The sequence below is a fragment of the Clarias gariepinus genome, chromosome 23 (assembly GCF_024256425.1).
Source record: "Clarias gariepinus isolate MV-2021 ecotype Netherlands chromosome 23, CGAR_prim_01v2, whole genome shotgun sequence".
NCBI classification, from domain to species: Eukaryota; Metazoa; Chordata; class Actinopteri; order Siluriformes; family Clariidae; genus Clarias; species Clarias gariepinus.
The window spans coordinates 6,069,591-6,094,917 of NC_071122.1; the positions used below are offsets into that span (position 1 = coordinate 6,069,591).

Below are 25,327 nucleotides of genomic sequence, written 5' to 3' on the forward strand. Positions count from 1 at the left end.
GTCATGTGGGAACTGGTGTGGGGTTGTTTTTCTGTCATTGGTCTAAGCCCCTTACTTCCTGTGAAACTCTTAATACTTTACAATACCAAGACATTTTAGACAATTTCATGCTCCCAACTTGGACAGTTTGGGGATGAAAGCCTTCTCAGAAGACTTGAAGCTGTTATAGATGCAAAGGGTGGAAAAACATCATATTAAAACCTATGGATTCATTGAATTGTGTTACTCAAGTTCAAATGCATTTGAAGCCAGGCAAGTGAATATTTGTAGCAAAAAATAAAACAAATATGATTTTCTGATCAGATTTTACCAAGTAAGCCACTTTCGTATGCTATGTTAGATTGGATACATATCCCATAAGTGGTTGTGCGACTTAAACAAGAATGGCCAGAATGGAATAAACGTGGCTTTGTGCACAATCATTGTCACTATTGTGGCAAAACAACAATAGAGGACATAGACAGATGGGACTACTGCTGATGCCAAACACCCTTAAAGGCTTTTTTTCTGGCATTTTGCCCTCATTTTCTCCTTTTTTTAGTCACAGCCAATTCCCATCTATCAGGCAGTTTTCTGCTATCACACCGTAGATACCAACCAGGGATGATCACCTGCTTCCTTTGAGGGATGTAAAGACGAACTGCTGTACACGCAACATCTGGGGGACGCAAATCTAAGTGCTATCCACCCACTTCTGCATGCCTGAGCTTTCACAAACACAGACAGTATGATTGGATAATGTCATGTCTGGCAACACATGCTACATCTAAGTTACTGGTGATCCTGACTTCATCTAAATCTGCATAGTCCATTCTGGTTGGTGCCTCGAACACCTAAAAATCACTTTCTGCTTCTGTTGCTGAGGGTAGCACCATAAGGATGGCTGTGGATGTTCTTTTTAATCCAGATAGCAACTGCTCAGAACTATTTAATTGATTTATAATTCGATGTTACCCGGATGGGTATGAGTTCCCTTTTAAGTCTGGTTTCCCTCAAGGTTTCTTCCCCACATCATCTGATATAGTTTTTTCCTCACTAAAGTTGGCTCTGCCTTTCACTAAATTGGTGATTTGATCATTTAAAATATGTGTATGCAAGGAATGTTGGGAGCCAGGTACTGTAGAGCTCGGGTAAAAGGCAAATTAGTGGTATCTGATCTGATCTTACCCTCATTGTGCTGGATGTTGAGCTGGTTTATCTGCTCGGTGAACTCGTTCTCCTCAATTGTCTCTGTTCTTGGCACGGACAGTGAGAAGCGGCGCTTGAAGTTCTTCATTTTGTTCATTTCTCAGTGCCCCGAACTCCTAAAAAGACAAGAACAAAAGGGCTTTTGAATCATTCCTGCTGAACAGCATGGTGATGGACCTTCTCTGACCTTTTTTTGTCTCTGATGTCAGATTGTACTTATTATAAACAAAGTTTTAATGCAGCCTACATTTTTTCTTTTTTTTTTTTCCATTTTTTTTTCTTTCTGCCTCTCCTTCACTTTCCAACGAATAAAAAGTTTTCCTGAACCCGAGGCAAAGGTCTCATAATGCTGAGGTGAACATGTTCTCTGGGATGGAGATAGACTTTGATTTCCTCATGGCTATGAGCTGCATCCAGCGGGAGGTGGAATAACTGAACACCTGAATACAGTAAGTGGTATGACCCTATACTACTGCTAAGAAGCCAGTATAAAACACAAGTTAAGTAATTCCTCTTTCCTTATTTTTTTTCCTTTGGCTTTTTTTTTTACCTCCTTGATGTTATGTGGCAGAGTCGAGCATGGGCCGAGCAGCTAGAACTTTCTTCTCTGTTAAATTCTTGGCACAAGTCTTGTGGTTTGCTTAAGTAATTATTCTGATATCAAACCGAGACTTACAGGAACTGCTTTTTATAGCCAATTAGTGTCACATAACTACACTAAAATATGTGACGTTAACTATCACTTTAAATCATTTCTATCCCTCCAATTACTCCCTAAAATAATAACCCATGGCAAAACCTAATGTCTATCTGTCTCTCCTATCTTTTCATCTCTCTGTGTCCATTTGGAAAATATTATCCACATCGTTCTAATCACATGACACTACCACTTCCTTCTTTAATCACATTGTAAGGCTTTACATGGCCAGTGTAGAGTCTCAGCTCCTTTTCACTGTATGACACGGTAACATGATTATTTTCGCCCAGTACCAAAATCATGATTTTTAACACTATTATAAAATTACTTGTATTTAATGTATTTATGATGTATTTATTGCATTTAAAACAGTTGACTTTGACAGTGGACTTTTAGTGAGGGGCACAAGTGTAAAGCAAATGCAGTATTTGTAACACAAAGTGAGAATATGTTCCCCTAGGTACTTGAGTTTCCATCCACAGTCTAAAAATATTGCCATTCCCAAATTGGCCATAGTGTGTAAATGCTCATGTAAATGTTAACTGGAGGTCCTACCACGGTTCAAAAATAGGAAAAAAATACAATGGTAGTCACTACTGTCCTCCACGGTCCCTAGTTGGACTACAAAGGTTCCTAGATGGATGGAACCAAATGTAAATAAAAAAATTTAATAAACTTCTGAAAACTAATTTTTGAAAATTTATTAAAAATTTAAAAATAGAGAAAGCCCATGTACAAAAGTATTCACAGGCTTTGCCATGAAGCTCAAAATTGAGCTCAGACCCATCCTGTTTCCCCTGATCATCCTGTTTCCCCTGATCATCCTTGAGATGTTTCTGCAGCTTAATTGGAGTCCACCTGTGGTAAATTCAGTTGATTGGACATGATTTGGAAAGGCACACACCTGTCTATATGAGGTCCCACAGTTGACAGTTCATGACTAATTCTATGATATCCCTTAAACACCATAATCATCCATTGCTTTCCATTTACTGTACATCTGTCAGTCAAAATACCCATTCATTATGACACAATTGGGGCACCTCGAAAAAACAAACAAAAACAAACACGAGTGCCTCTAGATGGCTTTGAGGCACCAGAGGCAAAGTGACTCATTGAGATGATTTTCTCATTGGCGGTATTCTATTAATAAGGCATGTAGTGAGCCAAATAGACTGGTGGCATATGGAAGATGACTATGGAGTGTGTTCACAATGTGGGAAGCTTTGATTCGAGACAGACTGAGACGCTGGTCTCCAGAGACCTAGAAGTAGCAGAACAAGATGCAGAAAAGCTGGAGAGTCTGAAAAGTAATCCAAGAAGAAGGTTTAAGGAAAGAAACAAACTAAGAGTATTTTTGTGCTTATTTGAAAAATTTGCATTTAATGCTATGTGTAAAATCTTTGGTGAGAGCATGTAAAAAAAAAGTCTCTTAAAAATCATTTTGATTGTTTTAAACATTTTTATGCTTTATTTATAAAGATAATACATATAATTAGTATGCAGTTATACTGTCTGTACTTTGAGTTAGTAATCAATGCAATAATATGGATTAACACTGATTATCAATTATATACCAGTATGCCATAGTGGGGAAAATTGCTGAAAAGAGCCAAAGTTGCCAATGATAGAAAGGCACCAGTACACATAGTGCTCACAGTATGCATAATCCCCTGTGAACATCCTGGTACCAGACATCACAGCGCACCCATAGGGGTCTTGTAGAGTCATGCCCCAGTGGCATTCTAACTATTAGTTCAAACCAACTACAAACCTTTTAGCCACACAACATGCATGCTAATCTAGCTGCTATTAAACTTTGCTAGATTAATAACAACCTGAAGCTTATTGCATATTATGAGCCAAAGGTATGGCTATAAAGCTATATAAATTAGCAAGAATATCACACGACAAAACTCATAATGAAGTCCAACTTATAGTGACCCATTTTAAAATATCTAACTAGCCAGCTAACTTATTGCTAGTCATAGCTAAACAGTGGTGTAAAGTATTTAAGTAAACGGACTTCGTTACTGTACTTAAGTATTTTTTTGTACTACTTTGTACTTGTACTGAGTATCAAAAATATAAGCACCTTTTACTCTCTACTCGACTAGATTTTTGATTGAATTTATGTACCCTTTACTTCAGTACATTTGAACGGACATTAACCGTTACTCATTACATTGTGATTGTGCGTGACAAGTCGGCATCTTTATCTGCCATGGCTAATTGCTTGGGCGAAAGAGGAGATATCACTTTTTAGCAGTGCTGACCTCATTTTCAGTCCAAAAAGAGCTAGAATAAGTTCCAAAAACTTTGGGAACTAGCTTTTGGTGAAGTTGAATAAAAATATTGCCCCCCTCTGAGTAAAGGGGGGCAATATTTTAAGACTGAGAGGTAAATTAAATCAAAGTCCGGTCTGATTTTTTTTTTTTTTTTGTCCATTGTAGACTGAAAATACCTTTTTTTTTTTTTTAGGAATTTTTTTTCTTTTTTGTGCCTGTTTTGAGCCTTGAGCTTGACTGAGACTGACTTTTGTTCTGCCATTTTGAAATATTGAAGTGGTAAATTTCATTTCTATATTAGGAAATAAAACCTCATCAAAAACGTTTCTTGTTTTTCACATTTCTTGGTGTTCTTTGAGTCTACATTCAGAACGAGTAAAATACTTAAGTTATTTTTAAATCGGATACTTTAAGACTTTTTCTTAAGTCTTATTGGAATTGGTGACTTGTAACTTGTAATGGAGTAATTTTTACAGTATGGTATCTGTACTTTTACTCAACTATGGTTTTCAGGTACTCTTTACACCTCTGTACCTAAAGTATTATGGAGTAAATTTTCCATAATAGGTTTGCTAATAACAACTTTCTGGTTTGATAGATCCAAAATTGGTGATTACGTGTCTCATCCGCTAATCAGATTTTGGCTGGGGGACTTTTTGTATTTTATTCGTTGATAGTGTAAATAAAATTATTATGAAAACAATTACATCTTGTGTACTAGGATCTTAGTATACGGCTAGTGTTTTAATATAAATCTGTGATTTGGAGTTGCACTTATTGTTCATGCTGGTGTTATAAAAAAATTAATCAACAACTGCTGAGTAAAGTCAAAACATTCAGTGATCTAAAATGCCATGATCAGAACTACTTTAATCACTCGGGCATTTGTTTAGCCATTTTCTGCAGCACTGATTCCTGAAAAAAAAGTAAATGCGCTGAGCGTAGCAGTTTACAGGAACACTGCTTTATATTCGCCATCTGACCACACTCTCAGGCTCAGCAGCAATAAATGATGCGTTTAATTGAAAATCCTGCTGTATCTCTTGCTTTACTGGAATCTCTTCCTGCTCTTCATGTTGTTGTTAACAGGAACTGATATGGCGAGTCGGTACACTTTATCAGAAAATTGACCAGCCGGGCTTTCCAGAGTCCAAAACCACACAGAGTGTTGTGACAAACCAAGCAACAATTGGTAGGTAATGAAAAATCTAAAATTAGTCTTGCCAGTGTTGGCTTAGTGCAAATATCGCTTTCTGATAATGAGGCACTGACCCGTAAACGAGGCAATGAGGTGAGGACGAGGCGAGACAAAGGAAGTCCTGTGGGTCCAAACACAGCTGTGCTGTTCGCCTGCACAAATAAACCTCCTGGATGAATTTCCATCTCATCTAAATGAGGGACTTGGATCATAATCAGATCATATTTCCGAAGATGCATCATTTGCTCTTTCTGAATAGTCAGGATTTAACGCACATTCTGTATATATTCAGATATCAGTCTGAAGTGTTAGACAGACATTTTGAGAGAAAAAAAAAACAAAGGTGTGTCAAAGAAACTCACTATTCTGACCTTGGACTAAAGTAGACATCAGAATCATATTCGATGTTTAATATTGAAAGTAAGAGCATTTGCATAAGCACACAATGTGATGAGAACTCACAGGATTGGGACTAAACAGCTGAGTGCATAAGAAAACCACTTTAGTGGTTTATTAGAAAACACATTAGTGGGACTCATCATAACAAAGCCTTTAGTTTGCTAGTAAGCATGAAGATTGGATTTTGGAGCAATGAAAAAAGGTCATGTAATCTGATGAGCTCAGACTGACCCTAGTCCAGAGTGATGGGTGTTAGGGTAAGAAGTGAAGCACATGAAGCGATGTACCCATCAATGTCCACTGTACAAACCTCTGGAGGCAGTGTTATAATCTGGGTTTGCTTTAGTTGCTCAGGTCTAGTCTCAGCAATGTTATGTGGCAATAAAATGAAGTCAGCTGACAACCTGAGTGTACTGAATGTAACCGCTCAATGGTTCACGTGAATGCAGTTTTTTCTTCCCTGATGGCACAGCCATCATAAGTGTGAAAGAGTGGTTCTGGGATTCATTTTCACGCATGAACCGTGTGCCGAGGACCAAATCATGTGAATTATAAGTTTAATTTTATTGGCTAAATTATGCAAATAACCAGTTAACTTATTCACATTTAATTAGCTTTGTACAATGGCAGAATGACAATAGAGCTAAAACTAATCTAAATAACAGAATGCTCTCACTCTGGATCTATATTTATGCAGCAATGAATAGGAAACCTGTCTAACAGACTCCTAGTAGATTTATTTGAATACAGTCTGGGAAGCTTGGAGGCCTGGGCTGTACGCAATTAATTCACATAAACTGAAAGGGACTCTTAAGTAAAATGGGCACTTAATATATGTATTTTATTTTTAAATAAAATACAATCAGCGTGTGTATGTAACCCATTCCTAAATAGTAGCAACTGGAGTGTACAATGAAGTGTACACTTGGTGTCAATATTTTAAAACAAAAAAAGGCCTACATGAAAAAGATGCCATGTTGTTTTGCACAATGGTCCATTTTATCAGCTCTGACTCCCCCCTCCCCTTCCCCTCCTTTTTTAGGCCAAAGCAGTCTAACTGCTGATCGGCAGGAACGCCTTCCAAATCACGATGCACCCCATTTGTCTTGTTTACCGACTACAGACACAGCTCGGCATGGAGCAAAGAGCGCACCGGGGCACCGTTCCACCGCTCAAAGAGCCAGCAAGCAAAAAGCACAAAGACCTACATGTGCAGGGTAAAGACTTCCTCACCACATGCAGGACACATACAAAGAACTCCAGCTGAAGAAAAAGTCACGCTAATGCTGTTTACTTCGCAGGCTGCGGGGCTCGCACGCCGCAGGACATGGTCGCACTGATTGGAAACATGACGCCGCACATGAAAGGGAGTAAGAAAAATAATGAGATGGTTCTGATCTCTCTGACAGTGCCTGGCTGGCCATCTCTGCTTTGCTGTCATCAAATGGCATCTGCTCTCCTACTGTTGCCAGACCAGCCTGGCCCTGGGCTACAGAAGAGAAAATCTACAGTTTGGCATGAAGAAGCCCTTGATGCTACAACACTGATGTTTCAAGCTGCTTTTTCTATAATTTCTTGCTTTCTTTCTCTCTTTTTTTTCCCTCCTCATCCTTTGCTGTGGATGGAGTTGAGGTTTCAGATGGCTCTGCTCATTAAAAGCTACATTTTGGGGTCATTTGTGTGTCTTAGCAGATTGTGTCTGATGTCTATATGACCCCCCTATTTTCCCCATGTGGTTAATAAACAGCTCTAAGGAAATGGTGCTACAGATGATGATAAAGCATTGTACAAAGCAGCCATAGTCAAAGACCAAGAGAAGGACTATGGAATGATTAAGAAATTACACGACATTAATCTAATGCATGTGACGGAGTTAGTTAGAGAACCATTTCTTGTTTATTATAGTTTTCAAACACATATTTGATGATGGTTATGATAACGCACCTACAGTGCAGATAATTATATTCGCACGGAATTACACTATTATGCGCTGTAATCAGGCTATAATGATGTTTGAAAGATTAACGAACAAAAGTTTTTGCTCTCATTATCTCCATCCACATGAGAATCTACAAACAAAACACTCACATAAACACAAGCGACTTGCAGTGTGTAAATCAAATTTTCCGATAAATTTGATTCATCATTATGTTTATTGACTTATCTCAAGAAACTACATTTCTTATATGTTTTAGGTTATTAAAATCTACTATAAGTATTTAATAAACCTGTGTAACTTGTAATGTAATGACTTTTACAAAGCGATAATTTTTTTTCTTCTGCTTCATACTCCAGTTCAGTAGGTGGCGGCGGTATTGCAGCAACCGCGCATAAACCTTAAAAAAGAAGAAGAAGCACTGATATTGTCACATACCTTGAGAATAAAAGTGGTTTGTATTTTTTGCAATATCTGTGGTGTTTCTTTAAGGAATTAGTCATTTTTTAGAGCATTTATTGCTAGATGTTTAACTAAATTATTGAAATAGTTTCAATCAACTTTGAATCAGAAATTGACCCAGTGATTTAATGAAGAGTCTTTTTTTCAACAAGAATATAACACAAACAGTTTGGAGACCAAAAAGCAAAGCTGTTTAAAATAGAGTGTAAGCTTATAGACCTTTAACATTAGTCATATGGCAGAAATATGAATAAATAACATGACAATTCCCGCTACTGCAAATACGATCCATCTAAACTGCAAAAGCGTGCTAATACATTTAATTTCCCAGATCACACAGGTGTTTTATTTCACAAATATCTTCATTCCTGCCTAAATATAATCATCTGTTCGTGAGGGCTCGAGGATCCATAATCTCACGTCTCGACACACAACCTTTCGTCTGGCCACTAAAAGCCACTGCTTGAGCTTTTTCAAGTGCTTTCACAGCAAACACATTTGAGTACATAAGGACAGATGTCATCCAATGCTGGAAGCTAATTCCATTTAGCTAATAACAGCAAGCGCGTCTGACATTTGCCTTTGCTAAGGGTGACTCAATGTCCTACAGGGACCGCTCATGCAACCTTACTTTCCAGGTTCATCGATACTCTGGGATCCAGGGGCTTGGCTAAAACACTACAGCAGTTGTTTAAGTGCTAGTTTTTTGTCCCGGCAGCAGGTCATGCAGAGAGCGATCACGCAGAGAGACACCTGATGTGCAGCAAAAACAACAACACAACACAAAAAAAAAAAAAAAAAAAAACAGTACACAGCTTGGTGTAGATTATAGAATAACCTATTTTTGTTCTGTTTAGGAACATAGCATGGTAGGAGAGCGAGCCTGGCCATGATGATGAGATTTCTCACTATGATGTCCATGTATACATCTGTTTACTATGAAGATTAAATCTACACTGTTGAATAACAAACCATGCTCTCTCATTTATAAAATAATACATTTATAGGTAAATTGCTCCCAGAGGCTTTTACACAAGAACTGTGGGGCTCAAAATCCTCGTAGTTCATATTCGGTGATTTGCCGAAATTTATGTAGAAGTCGTTGCATAGTTTCAAATAAAACACAAATTAATCTTATATACTGTGTACATGAGTTGACTGTATGTTGTACAATCTATGTGGTATATTATACAACAGTTAGCTCACCACATAATCTGATTGAACAAGAGCTTTCTATTTAACGCTACTCAGGATTTAAACCTAGAAGTTAATGGATCTGATATATCTGATACAGGATTGCCCACCACCTCCATGGTTTATTCCTCTCCAGGACATAAAAAAGATTGGATGAATAACTTTCTTTTACTAAATTCAGATAAGACAGAGAATTACTTATTGGCCCAAACACTAGTACACAACAGCTCTTACAATTCAGCCTGCATTTAGAAGGATGTACTGTTACTACCAGCTCAACACCAAAAGACCTGGGCAAAATATTAGACAGTAACTTGTCCTTTGAAAATCATATTTCCAATATCACAAAAACAGCCTTTTTCCATCTTAGAAATGTTGCCAAGCTTAGGAACATCTTATCTGTATCTGATGCAGAAAATCTAGTTCATGCATTCATGACCTCTGGACTATTGTAATGCCTTATTAGGTGGTTGTCCTGCATCCTCAATAAACAAGCTTCAGTTAGTCCGAAAGGCAGGGATCATATAACCCCAATATTATCATCCCCGCACTGGCTAACTGTTCAGTTTAGAATTAATTACAAAATAGTATTACTTACATACAAGGCTTTAAATGGTTCAGCTCCCACATACAGTACCTAACCAGTCTTCTGATACGCTATAATCCACCACGCTCCTTAAGATCACAAAACTTCGGACTTCTGGTAGTTCCCAGAATATCAAAATCTACAAAAGGGGGTAGGGCTTTTTCATATTTAGCTCCAAAGCTTTGGAATAGCCTTCCAGACACTGTTCGGGGCTCAGACACAGTTTCCCAGTTTAAAAGTAGACTCAAGCTGCATCTCTTTTATCTGGCATACGCGTAACTCATCCCATAACCTTATACTCCAGTACATCTATCCTGAATTGCAACTAGGCTAATTCTTTCCACCTGTTCTTTATTTTTCTACCCATCCCGAGGCATCTGGAGATTGTGCCAGCCTCAGTAGACAAAGGCCAACCCTGCGAGGATCGTGAGGTATCCAGAGAAGGACCAGCTCCAGCTTGATCCTGCTTCATGTTGGTTTGGAGCTACACATCCTTCTCCTGTGCTCCCAGTGATTCAGACCTCATCTGCCCTCTGCATCTGTTGACTTATCCCTGTGCTGAACTGGACTTTATGTTTAATTTATATAACTTCTGATTCTGTTGATCTTTCAGCTGCATAACACACATGATGTTATATAATTTCTATCCGTTATCACCAGATGGGTTCTCTGTTGAGTCTAGTTCCTCTTAAGGGTTTCTTCCTATTGCCATCACAGGGAGTTTTTCCTTGCCACTGTCGCCGTCACCATTGGCTTGCTTATGGGGGACAATCTCATTATTATCTAGACACTCACTCACACATACACACTTCCATAAACTTTCTTTTCAATTTTTTTTCTATTTTTGTGAAGCTGCTTTGAGAAATGATCATTGGTAAAAGCGCTACATAAATAAAATTAAATTTATATTGAAATTGAACACATACTGCTTTCAGGAGGTGCTTTTTTTCTTGTTTTTATTTAATCATTTATTTTTATTTCAGACTATGTAAGCATTGCCAAGGAGAAAACAGCTGTACCTTCAATACACTCTGTAATTTGTGACTGACTCGTCCTTATCAACATTTGCTCATGGAAAAAAAATAATCTAGAAATTTGTTAATAAAGCTAATTTTTGTACTGTATAAAGAGATGTACATACAATATATGTAGAAAATCAGAAACAAATTAACTAACACATCAACCAGAAACCCAGGATAGGAATCAAGACAAGCCCATGCTCGACCCCAATGCATTTTGTCTGTGTACATTATGTCAGAAAAATCGAAAGAAATAATTTTTAGAGATCAAATTTATTCAATTATTCTAATTAATTTTTTGCAGCCTACATCATTATTTATGGGTGTTTATTGAGACAGAACCCAACAGCTTGGTTTCATTTATTCCTCTTATGTACTAAGGTCCGTGGTGGATTTTTAGCCTATCCTAAGAACAGACAGAGTGTGATGTGGGAAAGTGCCCTAAATAAGACCATAGTCCATTATAGCACACCACACACACATCCACACACACATACAGACACATACACACACACATACACATACATACATACATGCATCCAGGTGTGCTTTAATGTAGCCTCTAGGTATATTAATTTCTGCTTGTTTTCATGAAGGGTGCCAATATTTCTGGAATTGAGTTTACATTTGATATCAAACTCAACTATACCTTCAATTTTGTGTGAGATAGGAAAGACATCCACCATGTTTTGTTTGAAATGACTATCATTTACTTCCCGGGGCTGTGAGACAGAATGGAGTGATTCATCCTGAAGGAAAAACGTGTACAGAATATTATGTTTTTGTCATGGACTTGTTATATCAGAGAGATATCAGTGAAACTAACAAGTCTAATAGTGTCTACTGCCACAAAATGATGCACACTAGGTAATGGGAGAACAGAAGCTGTGTCTAGTGTTATTCATGCCGCATCGAGTGCATAGGTGAAAATCTACTTGTGAAATTTGCAAATGTCCTGCAATGTCCCATAAAAATCAATAAATGAAAGGAAAAAAAAAATTAAAAAGGAATTAATCGTATGAGGGGAAAAATCAAGTGGAAAAAATTCACTTATAAAACAAAAAAAATAATGAAAATTATGAATATGAAATGTTAAATGTGAAAAATAAACATGCTAAGATGTACTGTAGGAAGAACCAGATGAAAAAATTATATATTAATGCATAAAAATATCAAACATGTAATTAATTATAGGAAAAAAAATATTACATGTAAGTAAAAAAAATATCACATGAAAACTGTTATGAATTGTGGTGGGAAAAACTCGATATATATATATATATATATATATATATATATATATATATATATATATATATATATATATATATATATATTAATGCATAAAAATATCAAACATGAAATCAATTATATGAAAAAAATTATTACATGTGGGTAATAATTGTTGTTAAGAACATTTGTGAAAACAATGTAATCATGCAAAATAAATAAGTGCAAAAATGTGTTAAACAATGTGAAGTTTATTCCAACAGTGTGTGATAATATCACATGTGAATCATGCGTTTATAAGAGGACTAAAGCCTGTGTAAGAGTTTTCTCTAAGGCCATGACCAAATCATGAATTCAGTAATCATGTGAGCCTTGTTCATTTGTGAAGCCAATTTTTAGTCCAAATTCTTGCTCCTGGCAAACGAGCCAAGCGTATCGAGCAGTGAGAGAGAGCTCTCACCCTCAAGCTCTCCGTCAAGCAGATCTGCCAAGGAGAAGCGAGTTAACTACCAAAGCAGTGTATCAGGAAGCACATTCTCCTATCGGATTTACTTTGGAAGGATGTGTACGGTCCTTGCTTCAAGAAATGAGGGTGGGAATTTGATTTTGTTACGACTGCACAGGCCTTGAAGATGTTTCACACTTTGATGAAAAAAAGTAATGGTGAGGTTTCTGGGTTAAATAAATAAATAAGAACCCTTTACAGTTTTGCCTTAGAATGAATGAAACTGGTCATGTCGAAGAAAAGTAAAAATGATGCTGAAATGAGATGTGTTCAACCTTATAAGGTTAATGAATAAATCCAGGAAAAAAGTCATGTTTTTATTAGAAATGGCATAATACTACATTTCTGATATACTGTATCTGATGCTACTTATAATTGTCCAAGAGTTAGTTCTGACCAAGTAATCTAATTGGATTAGAGAGGACGTTTAACTATATGTTATCACTGTGTCACATGTGTTCCACAATCATTAATTACACTAACTGTTGGTGGCAGCATGGTTGTAAGGTCTGTACTGTATGGAAAGTAGGTCTGTACGGTCTGCAACATTAAGGAGAGAGCAGCTGCCTCCTTCGTAGAAGCACTTTCATCAAGAAAACATATCTGATAACGTTATGTTATCTTAAATGACACTTGGTCTTTTTGATTATTGCTTCTGAATAGCCTCCGAACCATCTGTGTTGATCTGTTCTTAACATTCAACAAAGTTAACTTGAAGTTTAAAGCTAGCTTCTAACACAAGGGTAAATCCCAAATCCCTCCTAAACCCTGATCAAGGGCACTACATGATGTGTGGAACAATATATTGTACACACTACATAGTGCACTAGCTTACAATTTAATGCTATTTGGAATTTAACCCCAGAACCTAGAAGTTAACTAATATTCTAAAGTGGAATAAATGGAAATATTAACTAAATATTTCCTGTTTTTTCAGGACGGTCCACCCCCTGATTTATTCTCCTGATCTTTTAGCTACATAGCACTCATAAGAATTTACAGTAAAACTACTTTTACCTTTGTTAATAACATCTGTCAGGAGCTAACTATTGGTCGACAGCTTCACCAGTCCAGGTTAGTTAATTTCACCAGTCGTGAAGGGGTTTGTGTTGGCGCAACAAAATAACTGGTTAAATAAAGAAATAATTCATAATTTGTTGATTTTAAATAGTGTTTGTGGAACTGTCGTATAAAACGAATCACACACATAGCTACACAGCTCAACAGCACAACCTCAAGTGTGCTATTGCCTAAATAAGATTTTTTCTTTCTTTAAACCTTACAAGACCTGATCTTTTTATATTTATCGAAAGAAAATCCATAGCTAGAACCATATCCAAATCACATGAAAAGACACAATTTTGAAAATTCTTACACTTTTACTTATATATGTATGCAACTAATAGGATTGATAACTTTTTAAATACCATAAAAATGAATCCTTACAGAAAAAGTACATCATGTACTTTATCTTTTTTTTAAATCCGGTTATTTTCCATTTTTCCAGGGTCGGATTAAGTTCTCTTTTTCCTCCAAATATAGATTCCACCATTTTCTGCTTCAATCAGTCCTGACACAACCCCAGGTATCACATCAATGTCATTACCATTATTTATTATCTCTGAAATTTTTATTTCAAATAAAAAAAAAAAAAACACCTTCCCAGATCTTTCTTGTTTTTTGCATCACTTTCACTAGTTCTGGCCATGGAGAGCTGAAACTCAGGAGCAGCCGGGGGTCCAGACAGATTAATGAGCACGAGAGTCACCTTCCCCTGGCCTCCCCGCCCTTCCTTCACTCATGACAAGAAGATTAAAAGGCTATTTTTTCTCCCTCGCTGTACCCTGGATAATGAATCATATGCAACCCTAATGCAGCTCTTGTTTACTCAGTATTAGAATATCACAAAGCCAGCTGTGGCCCAATGCCTGAATATGCTTCAGCTCTCTGAATGACTCATGGTTTTTTTCTCAAATATTATGTCACATGTAATGTATGCAATAGCCTGTATGTTATTTCCAGCATCCCTAATTAATGATGCTGAATTCTTTTTTTCTCATTGGTCATGTAACAGCTGCTCTAACAGAAGTTTATTGCAATATTTTAGCATTACTATGGTATCTTGCAAAGTGCAGATCATTCTATGCAATTCTATCAGGATCTTATCTTTCATATAGTGGATTAAGATGAAAAAGACTAAATCCAACTTTCTACTAAACAACCACCCAACTGAACTACTAAATAGTATGCTCTAATAAATACTAAATTCACAGCTAAATCCCACCCTGTGAACTAAATTACTAATGAGTACGCTCTGATAAATACTACATTCCACCCTGTGCACTAAACTCCTTAATAGTACACTTTAATAGATTTTAAATCCACGGGTATATCCAACCCTCTGCATTACAATTACTAAAAAGTACTCTTTAATAGATACTAAATCACTTTCGTCACACACAATGTATGCAATACAATATCCTGTATGTTATATCCATCATCCTTAAGAAAAATAAGAGTCCACTGCAATTTACTCCAGAAAACTGGAAGGTCATTAAAGCTGAGCTGTTTTTATCTTTTTTTTTTTTTTTAAAAAGAGTGGTATAAAGTTCCCCAACAGCAATGTGGAAAAACTGGTGGGGGGCATACCGAAATGCATGAAAGCAATACCGAATTACAAATCTGGGTTATCCCTGCAAATACTGATTTCTTAGTTATTTAGTCAAAGCATTAACGCAATTTGTTCACAAATTATTAGCATTTTGTTTTATTTGAGGTATTAAAGCTCTGCAAACACTGCATGACCTTGGGTTATTTTTGATGTGTTGTTCCATAGTTAAATTTAGAATTTAGGAGAAATATTGTCAGCAGTTCGCAAAAAATAAAACAAAACTGGTCATCTTACCTATACATGCACCTGTAAAAAAAAAAAAAAAAAAAAGCAAAACATAAACGGACTATTTTGCAGTTGTCTCCGTTTCCCCCAGAGCTGTATTAGCATTATTATGGTCTTGTACAGTGCAGATCATTCTACTGTATGTATTTTTATCAGGATCTTATTTTCCATATGGTGGATTTCTGAAGAGAAAATCTGAAGAGACTAAATCCAACCTTCCAAACTAAACTACTAAATAGTACACACTAATAGATACTAAATCCACAGCTAAGTCCACTTTTTTTTCCTTCATGTAAAAATAAACGTACTCAAACCTAGCTCCACCCATCTGCCCTTATTTACACACACTCCGTGTCTAGCACACTTAATAAACGATGAACCATGAAGCACTTCTGTTTCACAGGTGTTTAAGTAGGGATTATACTGTATGTGTGAAGGTACAGTAAGAGCGTGCTAATACAGTAATAGCTGTTTTTACAGGAGGTTAGCAGAGCTTCGGGTGGCATCTTGCCTCAGCACCATAACTGACGCAGCTCTCCATACTACAAGGTCGTAGTAGCTGGAAAATTAAGACGTCTCCGCAGAAGACGAATGGTCATTCTCACTTAAGTGTTCCCTCAATGCAATATTCTAGCCTGTCAGATTGTAATCTGAGCAGCTAAAGCAAGACAAATGAGCAACGCGGATGCGGGAACAACTTAATATTACGCCCTGGTTATGGATGACGGCGTGAGAAGGCGATTTGTCATTTCTGTCGCCTTACTGCGTGTGGTGGACACGAATAAACATGTGAAATGTTCATTTGTCTTCTCGGATGCCGGACAGTGCTAGGCGCCATGTGCAATTTTCCCCTCTGGCTTTATCAGGATGCTATTTGTTCCCTATTTTGTCATATGTCCAATAGAAGATGTATATAATTATTCAAGTGTCATGGTGTCGCATCTTTCCTTCCCATCTTAACATGAATAGTTGCATTTTGATTTTATATATATTTATACATATTTTATGTCATCATGCTAGGATAACTACACCATAAAAGGCAATTTGTCATTTTTTAATATGAATATAAAAGACATAAAAGAGAAATCTGTATTTCTGAAGGCTGGGTAAAGCCTGTTGTGGGGCAACCCCCTTACCATCTCCCCCAACCCAACCTTTTAAATGTGAGCAATTTTGCCATTTTGTTACATGTGCCAAATAATTACCCAAAACTACATGGTGTCAACATGCAATCAAATCAAATTATCGTTTTTAATAACCATAGAGTTTTACAGAACTGTATGATTTGACTTAATGTTTTGTTAATTGATTCGATTGTTGGGTCAGTTTTCTGATTTTTTTCCCCTGAATTTAAAAAACATTTTTAAATTTTTTACATTAACAAAGGTTAAATTCCCTAAAATTGACAGATTTTCAAAAAATATTTCAAAAAAGTTTTACTTCTACTTCTAGTTTATGGGTGGTCGTTGTAATCCGCCACCTGCTGGAATGGAGCATAAAGAAGAAGATTAACAGAGAGAAAAAAAATTATCATTTAATATAATTTAATATTATATATAATATGGCTGCTTAAGACAAAATTAGACAATAAACATCAGTGCTATCAAATTGAACTAAATCGAAAAATGCAATGCAAATTGGATTGAATCAAAGGTCTAGCTCTGATTCACAGCTTCAACAGGTTCATGTTGGACTTGAACTCAACTCGATGTGGCCGTTGGAATGATGCCACAAAAGACCAACAAATTCAACTGGGGATTGGTTTATTCCAAATAAAAAAATATATTATTTGTTAATCCATATGTAAAAAAGGAGTAAACAAGAAGTTACATGAAAACCAAATTATAAAGCCAATATCTTTTTTATAATATTTTTTAAAATACTTTTTTAAATATTATCCAACACAAAAATTAATAATCATACAAGAAAATTATGAACTAATGTACAGAATATGTGCTGTGCAGTATCTATAAAAAATAAAACAAATGCAATCAAGTAAAGAAAATATGGAAGTAGCAATTCTAAAAAAGAAAAAATAACATGCCTTATTATTACATCACTGACATACAGTAAACTAAAAACAGTAAATTACACCCACAAGATCCTATGGTGCAGTTTACTTACTTTCCAAACTCAACCATAAGCTTTATACACTCCCCGATAGGCCAAACACACCAGGGGAACTCGTATAGCTTGCACATGCTACATGAATATCAACATATCGCTTAATAATTATGTTTCTAAACTCATCTTAGAGGAAAAAAACCCACACATAACACATTTGCTGCATTTTAAAACTAAGACCACTGACCTGATGCATTAGCTGGCACTATGCCTACAGTGACACCTAGACACCTTGCATCCCCCCAACATCCAGGAAAAAAAACATGGTTTCAAGAAATTTGCAATAATATCCAAATTGCACATGCAATGATGTCACCAAGCATAAAGAACCCCTGTATGTATTCTCACCAGATAGGCACACAATTAATGCCCCCTTTACTACCACCCTGTTACAACAATATTAGACTTGCCCTACAAAGCACATTCTAAGATGACATTCCTGTCATGTTTTACTTGTCTGTTCTATCATTTTCACCCCCCGCTCTCATCTGTACTGTAAGTTTTTTCTCTTATGTTGTCACATGTTCGATGTTAAATCCACATGTTCCTCGAGCATCATGATGACACACACTGCATTCATTCTTTCCTCCACAGTTGTTACATGACCCATTGTTTTATTATCCTGAACATTTTAGTTACCCGTGGCAGGGACGTCTCTTAAGTCGACAAGAAGCGCTTTGTTTGCCTGATGTGTATCAGGATTAAACAAGGACTTCAGTGTTTAAAGCAAAACAAACCTCTAACGCTAAGTGAATCTAAGTGTCCTAACAACGTTCCTCCTTTTTAACAACGATTATGATCTATATAAGTGTCACAAGGATAAATTTATAATTTTCCAGCAGGATAAAGTCAGATTTAAATTTATTTATGTTTTAGCATTCTGGTTATGACAAGTCATCAGAAATCATTGTATTTTGACTTCCATGTCTGAAAGTTTTATGGACAAACAAATCCATAGACTCACTCCATTTAAGTCAAACTGAAAATATTGGGACTACGATTGTGGGATAGGCTCACAGGAAAAGCATGGATTGTAACTTTGCGGACGATGACACTGGAGACTTATTCCCAAAGTATCCAATGTCACTAATGACGCCTTCTTGAATTAACCCATTAATCCGACACAAATGAGCTCTTTAACATAAACCAAAGTGATTTGCGGCTTCACTCCTGCCCAGATCTGTCATCACCTTCTGACTAATCAGAATACAGATTTCAGCAGTCAATCACAAGTCTCCCATATTTCTCGTCAGCCATAAAGCAGAGAGCGCAGAGGCATCTGAAAGCTCAGGTCTCCTTCTGACAGCAGCCGTGGACAAATTTTACGAGCTATAAACGGCCTCAACAAGATATGATTTAGAGAAACATAATCTGTGTTGACAGTTTAACGAGCAGCTCCAATGCTCTGTGTACAGCTCTGTTTGCACTCGGGTGTGACTGTTAGCACACACACACACACACACACACACATGCACATGCTCTCCCTGATGTCCTCACACAGCCTGGCACTGCTGGTCTAGGAACAGCTCTCCAGGCCCTTGCTGTGTGCCGTGTAATGGAAACTGCGCTGAGATTAAAAAAAAGAGACATGGTTGCTTTGAAATAAATCATTAGAAACGTGTAGGTGATTCACCACTTTAACACTAATACACAATACATGACTTATTATAATTATTTTTTCAAAGATACTTGTTTGACTGTCACTTAGGCAACAGTCTAAAATAATTCTAAAAAATGCAAATGGATGAAAAATTATAAAAATGCATTGCGATATAAAATACCCTAAAAGTGTAGGGTATACAAGAAGTATGTATACGCTTTGTCAGCATAAATGTGGGTAATTGCCTCACGTGCTCGGTCTCAGTGTGCATGCATCATTCGTATGGTCACCATCTGTGCTCGCATATACTGTTTATTATTACATTATACCCACATGTGGGTACACGTAAAGTTTTTTTATTTATTTTGTGTTCAAGTGAAGTGACTGTTCTTTACTAACTGTACTGCAACAACGGCCTCTGGGAAGAAAAAAAAGTTTAAAAAAAAGGCTGTAACAATGCAGGAGATAAATCTGTTTAAAGACAATGCAATGTCACATCTCGGCGAAATTCTCAAAAAGGAGGCAAAGCAAGTGTCATTAGATAACAATTTTTTTTGTGAGCCAAGAGACAGCAGTGATTCTGTTTGTGGGTGTAGCCTTGTTCCTTCACCTACTACCCTCACCCCCCCCCCCCCCCTCACACCAGCGACGATTCTTTTCAAAAGTGCACATTAATTTGTTTCATTCTTACTTAACTTTTTGTATTAATTATTGTTATATGAATATTTTGGAGTGTGGAATAAATCATAAGCGTTTCCATTATTTTTAATGGGGAAATTCACTTTGATATATGAGTACATTGGATTACAAGCACATTTTCAGAACATATTATGCTTGCAATTCAAGGTTTAACTGTAAAGTAAGTCATCCATGATCAATAATGCTAACAATGCATCAATAGTAATGATTAAACCATGATCAATAATGCTAACACTAGAAACACTAACTCCACAATGTTTTAAACCTTGAATTTGTTAATGTTGCAGTTTGCCTGTTAGCTAAGGGTAACTTATTTATTTTAAAACTCAAGTAACTATTGCTTCATTAAAAATTGCGTGAACCATTAAAGCTATTTTAGAGTTGTAGAAACGTTATTATAGAGTTGTAAAATTGCTGTAAAATTTGTGCTAAACTCTTTAGCATAACTATCTTTTTTTTAGCTTTTTAATGTTCTGCTTGTTGAGGTGTTTGCTTGGTTTTGTTAAACAAAAGCATGTCAAAACTTGAGTTTTCTAACCTGTTAAACAGTCTGTCCATCTTTTAGTCAATCAATAATGTCACCATCAAGGAAATGCCACATAAATTAGCTCATCTGTGTTTAAACCATTTGCTTCACTTGCTAGCCTTTAGCTGTTGAGCTGCTACAGTGTGTATGTTGATAAAACCAGGAAATGTTTACACCTAGAATTTATAAGGAGAAAATTAAGAAGATTAAGCATGAGGATATTTTTGTTGTTGTTGTTGTTGTTGTTGACTCCATTAATGACTCTAGTTAGCACAAAAAGTCTTGATTTGGCACTAAAGACCTGTTCTTTTCTTAAATGGTGTCTCATTGGTAAGCAGTATCATTTTTTTCCCCTTCTACATTACTCAAAGTCTTTCTTAACACATGCTGAGTAACAAGGTGAAAAATAACAGAAGTATTACATAACTGAACTTAAGTTTTCAGCGTACAGAAAGCTTGGGTGCACTTATGTCTCAAACAATCAAAATCAAGAATTTAACCAATTTAAAATCCAACAGAAACTCATCCCAGCAGAAAGCCTAATGCTGAATAAACGTTGTAATATAGTTGTAATGATGTTGTAATGATGTTGTAATAGGGTTGTTTTTGAAAGTTACAATGACTTTAACAAAATAACATGTTTTCTTAAATTATCATTTTAAGTTGCATTGTAAAATAGCAGTTAAATAATGTCAAATCCTGGCAGTTAAGAAGGTAGTATGTGTTATTTTACAGTAACTGTAAAGTATTTAAATAACATTTTACTAAAGACTGGATTACAGTATTTTACTGTAATTATACAATATATGCCAGCATGTTACTGTTTGTATCCAACGTGTAATAAACTCTCCTGCTTTTATGTTTAATTCATATTTTCACAGGTGATGGATAAGGACAGAAACTGTAACTAGGATAATAACTGGAAAACCAACGGAAAACAACTGATGTCACAACAGAAATCCTACAAAAAGGTAAAAAGTTGTATATCGTGGTATATATCTTATTTACTGTATAAAACCTTTTAATAAAAATCTATGAAAAATCTGTGTATATTTACTGTATTTCATTAGCTTATATTTGTTTAATAAAATTTTGCATTTTGCAATAAATTTAGGTAAATAAACCATAGGATTACCTCAATCTAACAGTACAAAGCTCTAAAACAGCACCTTAATGCTGACATTTAACAAGCTACATAAGCTCTTAGCTAGCCAACTAGCGGCATTGAATATTGCTTGAGGTACAGAGCTTCTTCTGTGAATTTTAGTCACACATACACCAATGAAACGTTATTAATAAATAAATAAACTGATTAATAAAAAGGTGTTGCAGTAAAACAGAAACATAAGCCTATAATCATCAGTAGGATGAATTGATGAATAGTGACTGGACTCAAGGGGTGGAAGTGCATAGTCCCACAGTTAAAAAAAAAAAAGAAGAAGCTTGTTTTATGCTGACTAAATTACAGCTATCTATTTTTATTGGTTAACCGACCACAGTTACCGGTCCTTTACCTGGCATGATTCCAATTTTAACAGTATTCTACAATTATTAGAGCTAGTCCCTAGAAATACAGTATGATACTGTTGTAAATCCACTGCAGATTTACAGTAATTTATAACAGTGTTGTGTTCCTGTGATTAGCTGGAGCTTCATCACTCGGGTCTTCAGTTTGGTATTAATTAGAGATGTTCCGAGTACTGATCCGATACCTGGGTGTGTATCTGTATATACAGCTGTAGCTACTACTTGCCCTGTATTAATTGACAGAATTATTTTATGCTGTGCTTTAGATTTATCCCTTAATAAAACATGAACAAGTACATATAGTGAACTAGAGTGTTTTTATTATCTGACATACATCTAACAGTATTACTTATTTTTGAAAAAGAAACTGAACTTCAACATCTGTTCAACAACACAATTTTAACACTGTAAAATGAAAAAGGTATTTTAGTACTTTTACAATATAACTGTATAAAAACAGTGGAACAAATAAATCTAGGAATATAATGATATCGGATCGGGACTTGGACTCAGATACTCGCGATACCGATGGCAGATTTTTTTGTGGTATCAGCAGCATTTCCGATACTGGTATCGGAATCGGAACAACCCTAGTATTAATATTGCCTTGAAGTCACTAATTCGTCATTTGTCTATTGTCATGTACAGTTCCAATCAAAAGTGTTCGCCCACTCCTTATTTCTTCATATTTTGCTTTCAAAGAGCCAGACTTTCTTCTATTTCTGATGTAATCTTGTGGAATAGTTTTCCAGGCTTCCTGAAGGACTTTTGTTCCCAGAAGGCATTTTCACTTCAGTCCCCGAACCTGGACAGTATTAGAGCAGTGTAAAAAAAAACATCTTCTTAAGGAACTAATGAGGTGAAAAGGATGACAAATGATCAGGCCGGTGATTAGTATACTGGTGATGCTGAATGCTAAGTGGTTGGAACAGACAAGAGGGAAAATGAGGTTGCTGCTGAGGTTGTTACATTAACATGTTACTTAAAAAAAATTATCTTTAGCAAATGTTTTACAGCTTATCGCAGTAAAACAGTTGTCCCATTTCTTTAATGTAATCTAAACTATTTTATTTAATATGAAAAAAATGGGTGGTCAAGATTTTTGCACAATACTGTAGTCAACTTTGTTTGGACTTCATTTCATCAAAGTACTCCTAAATTTTAAAAACAACCTAATACTACTGTAGTGTTCTCCCAACATCCATAACAGTCCAAAATTAATGGCAACACAACTAAAAGTTTCTGCTGGAATGAATGCTGGTTGGTTATGGTTTATTTTATGAATTATTTTCTTATCATTTTTAAAATGTTTAACCAACAACATTGGCTTAGGATTATTGGTCGGAATCATACCGTACAAGGTGCTGTGTAGAAGAATCAGGAAATACAGTAACTTCGTGCCAGCTGCACTGTGTCAGGCACACAGAGTTTGCACACTGTTTACACACCATAAGCGCAATTTAAAATACACGTGACATCTGTGTCAGTTATCAATAAATATATATACATGTTTTTGTATAAAGTTGAATACTTCTTCCAGAAACCTCACCTTCTCTGTTTAATAAAAACACACACTCCCACACACACACACACACACCTGCCTACAGTACGTGTGCACATAAGCACACGTCATAACCTCTCCCTGGCTAAACAAGCGAAAACAATACACTCGTCTCAGGTTTGTTTGTTATCTCGCTCTGACTCAATGTAAGAGCATTAAAGCAGCGCATTAATTTGCACCCAGAGAAACATTTTGTGAAATTTCTCAACAGCTCTTAGCATTTTGCGCATTTTCATCTTTTTCATCATTTCCTCAAAACCTCATCTAAACCTGCTATCAAAACCTCAAATATAGTTTTTGCTAAATAAATCTATTTCAGCTCTAAGTTCAATTCCACGTCTCAGAAATCACGCCCAATCCTTGTAAACCATGAAAGAATAACCAAATGGATTAAGCAGAGATCATTTGATTACATCTATAATCTACTGTAGATGTTTCTGTATATGCTATTAACAAAGTAAAAAAAAAGGAAAGATTTGAGAAGAAAAGATCAGAGTGTGTGGATTCATAAATCATCCCCACGCTCATGTGATTTTTCACTTCAGCCATGAGTGTATCAAATTACTAAGTAATCATCAGTACTTTATTTCCCTTCTTATTACCTTAAAGGTGTTTTATGATATGATCAGATGTTTAAATATTACATACAGTATATAAACACGACATATTAATTTCTATTAATTGACGCAAAAGTATTTCAACAGAATAATGAGGATGTTAAGGCCAGACATTTTCTAGATATAGAACTAAGCTAATTGCAAAAATCACTCTAATTATTTACTTAAGACTCCACATACTGTATGTATGTTTGTTTTATGGTTTAATACTAGTGCTTTTTATGTCTTTTATTTATAATTTGTCAATGATGATGTCTTTTATTGGCTTGTGGCCTCAGTTAAATTTAGAAAAAAATGGAAAGTTTTTCTTGTTTAATTGCTTATTCTGATTTGTTCAGATTTGGTCAGTGGTAAAAAAAACATAAGTGATGTTTTTGGAAAATAATCAACAGCTGTATTGTATAATGAAGCCAAGTTGTAAATATTTTACTCAGTAAAAATAGTAGCAAAAAAAGTAAAAATAGTAGTTTACTCAGTAGCAGTAATTTAATAATAATAATAATAATAATAATAATAATAATAATAATAATATTAATAAATATGACAGCCCTTCCCATTCCGGTCAGTAGTTGAATACGAGAAAGAGATGCGGCACAATATTAACTTCCTATAATTAGACAGCACACATATACTGTAGAAAGCGCAGATGGAGCAGAAGCAGGATTATGACATGAGTTTCAGGTGGGCAACCATGTCCTGCTGCTGTCCCTAGTACCCCTCATAAGTTTTGGTCCGGTACCAAGGGGCCCTTCACTGTAGACCACAGACTGGGGTAAGTGAAAAAGGATTGAGCTGTATCACGTAAACTTAAAAAAATGTAAAAAAGTTGGATTTAGCCTATACCATGCACCTCAGCATGTGAGGAACTGTCGCCCATGCAGAATCAGGAACTGAGTGAGCTGGTGGAACAGTTCTGGGATGTGTTCTACACTGAACCGGAGTTGTTATACCATGACATATCGTCCGTCATTGCCCGTACTATGCCCAAAAAAGCCCGATGTTGTGCCATAAATGATGAAAAAGCATGCTCCGACATGGCATCATCGAGGAGTCAACAAGCCCCTGGTCATAGGTA

At 36.0% G+C, this 25,327-nt stretch overlaps 1 protein-coding gene across 1 annotated transcript in view; it reads right to left on the reverse strand.

The window, feature by feature from the left end:
- cdk18 (cyclin dependent kinase 18) overlaps nucleotides 1-25,327 on the reverse strand; it is an 84,163-nt gene that overhangs the window by 51,811 nt on the left and 7,025 nt on the right. Inside the window, exon 2 of the mRNA XM_053484334.1 lies at nucleotides 1,168-1,304. Within this exon, the coding sequence (XP_053340309.1) occupies nucleotides 1,168-1,285 (118 nt within the window). The 5' untranslated portion in view covers nucleotides 1,286-1,304. The remainder of the gene's footprint in view (nucleotides 1-1,167; nucleotides 1,305-25,327) is intronic.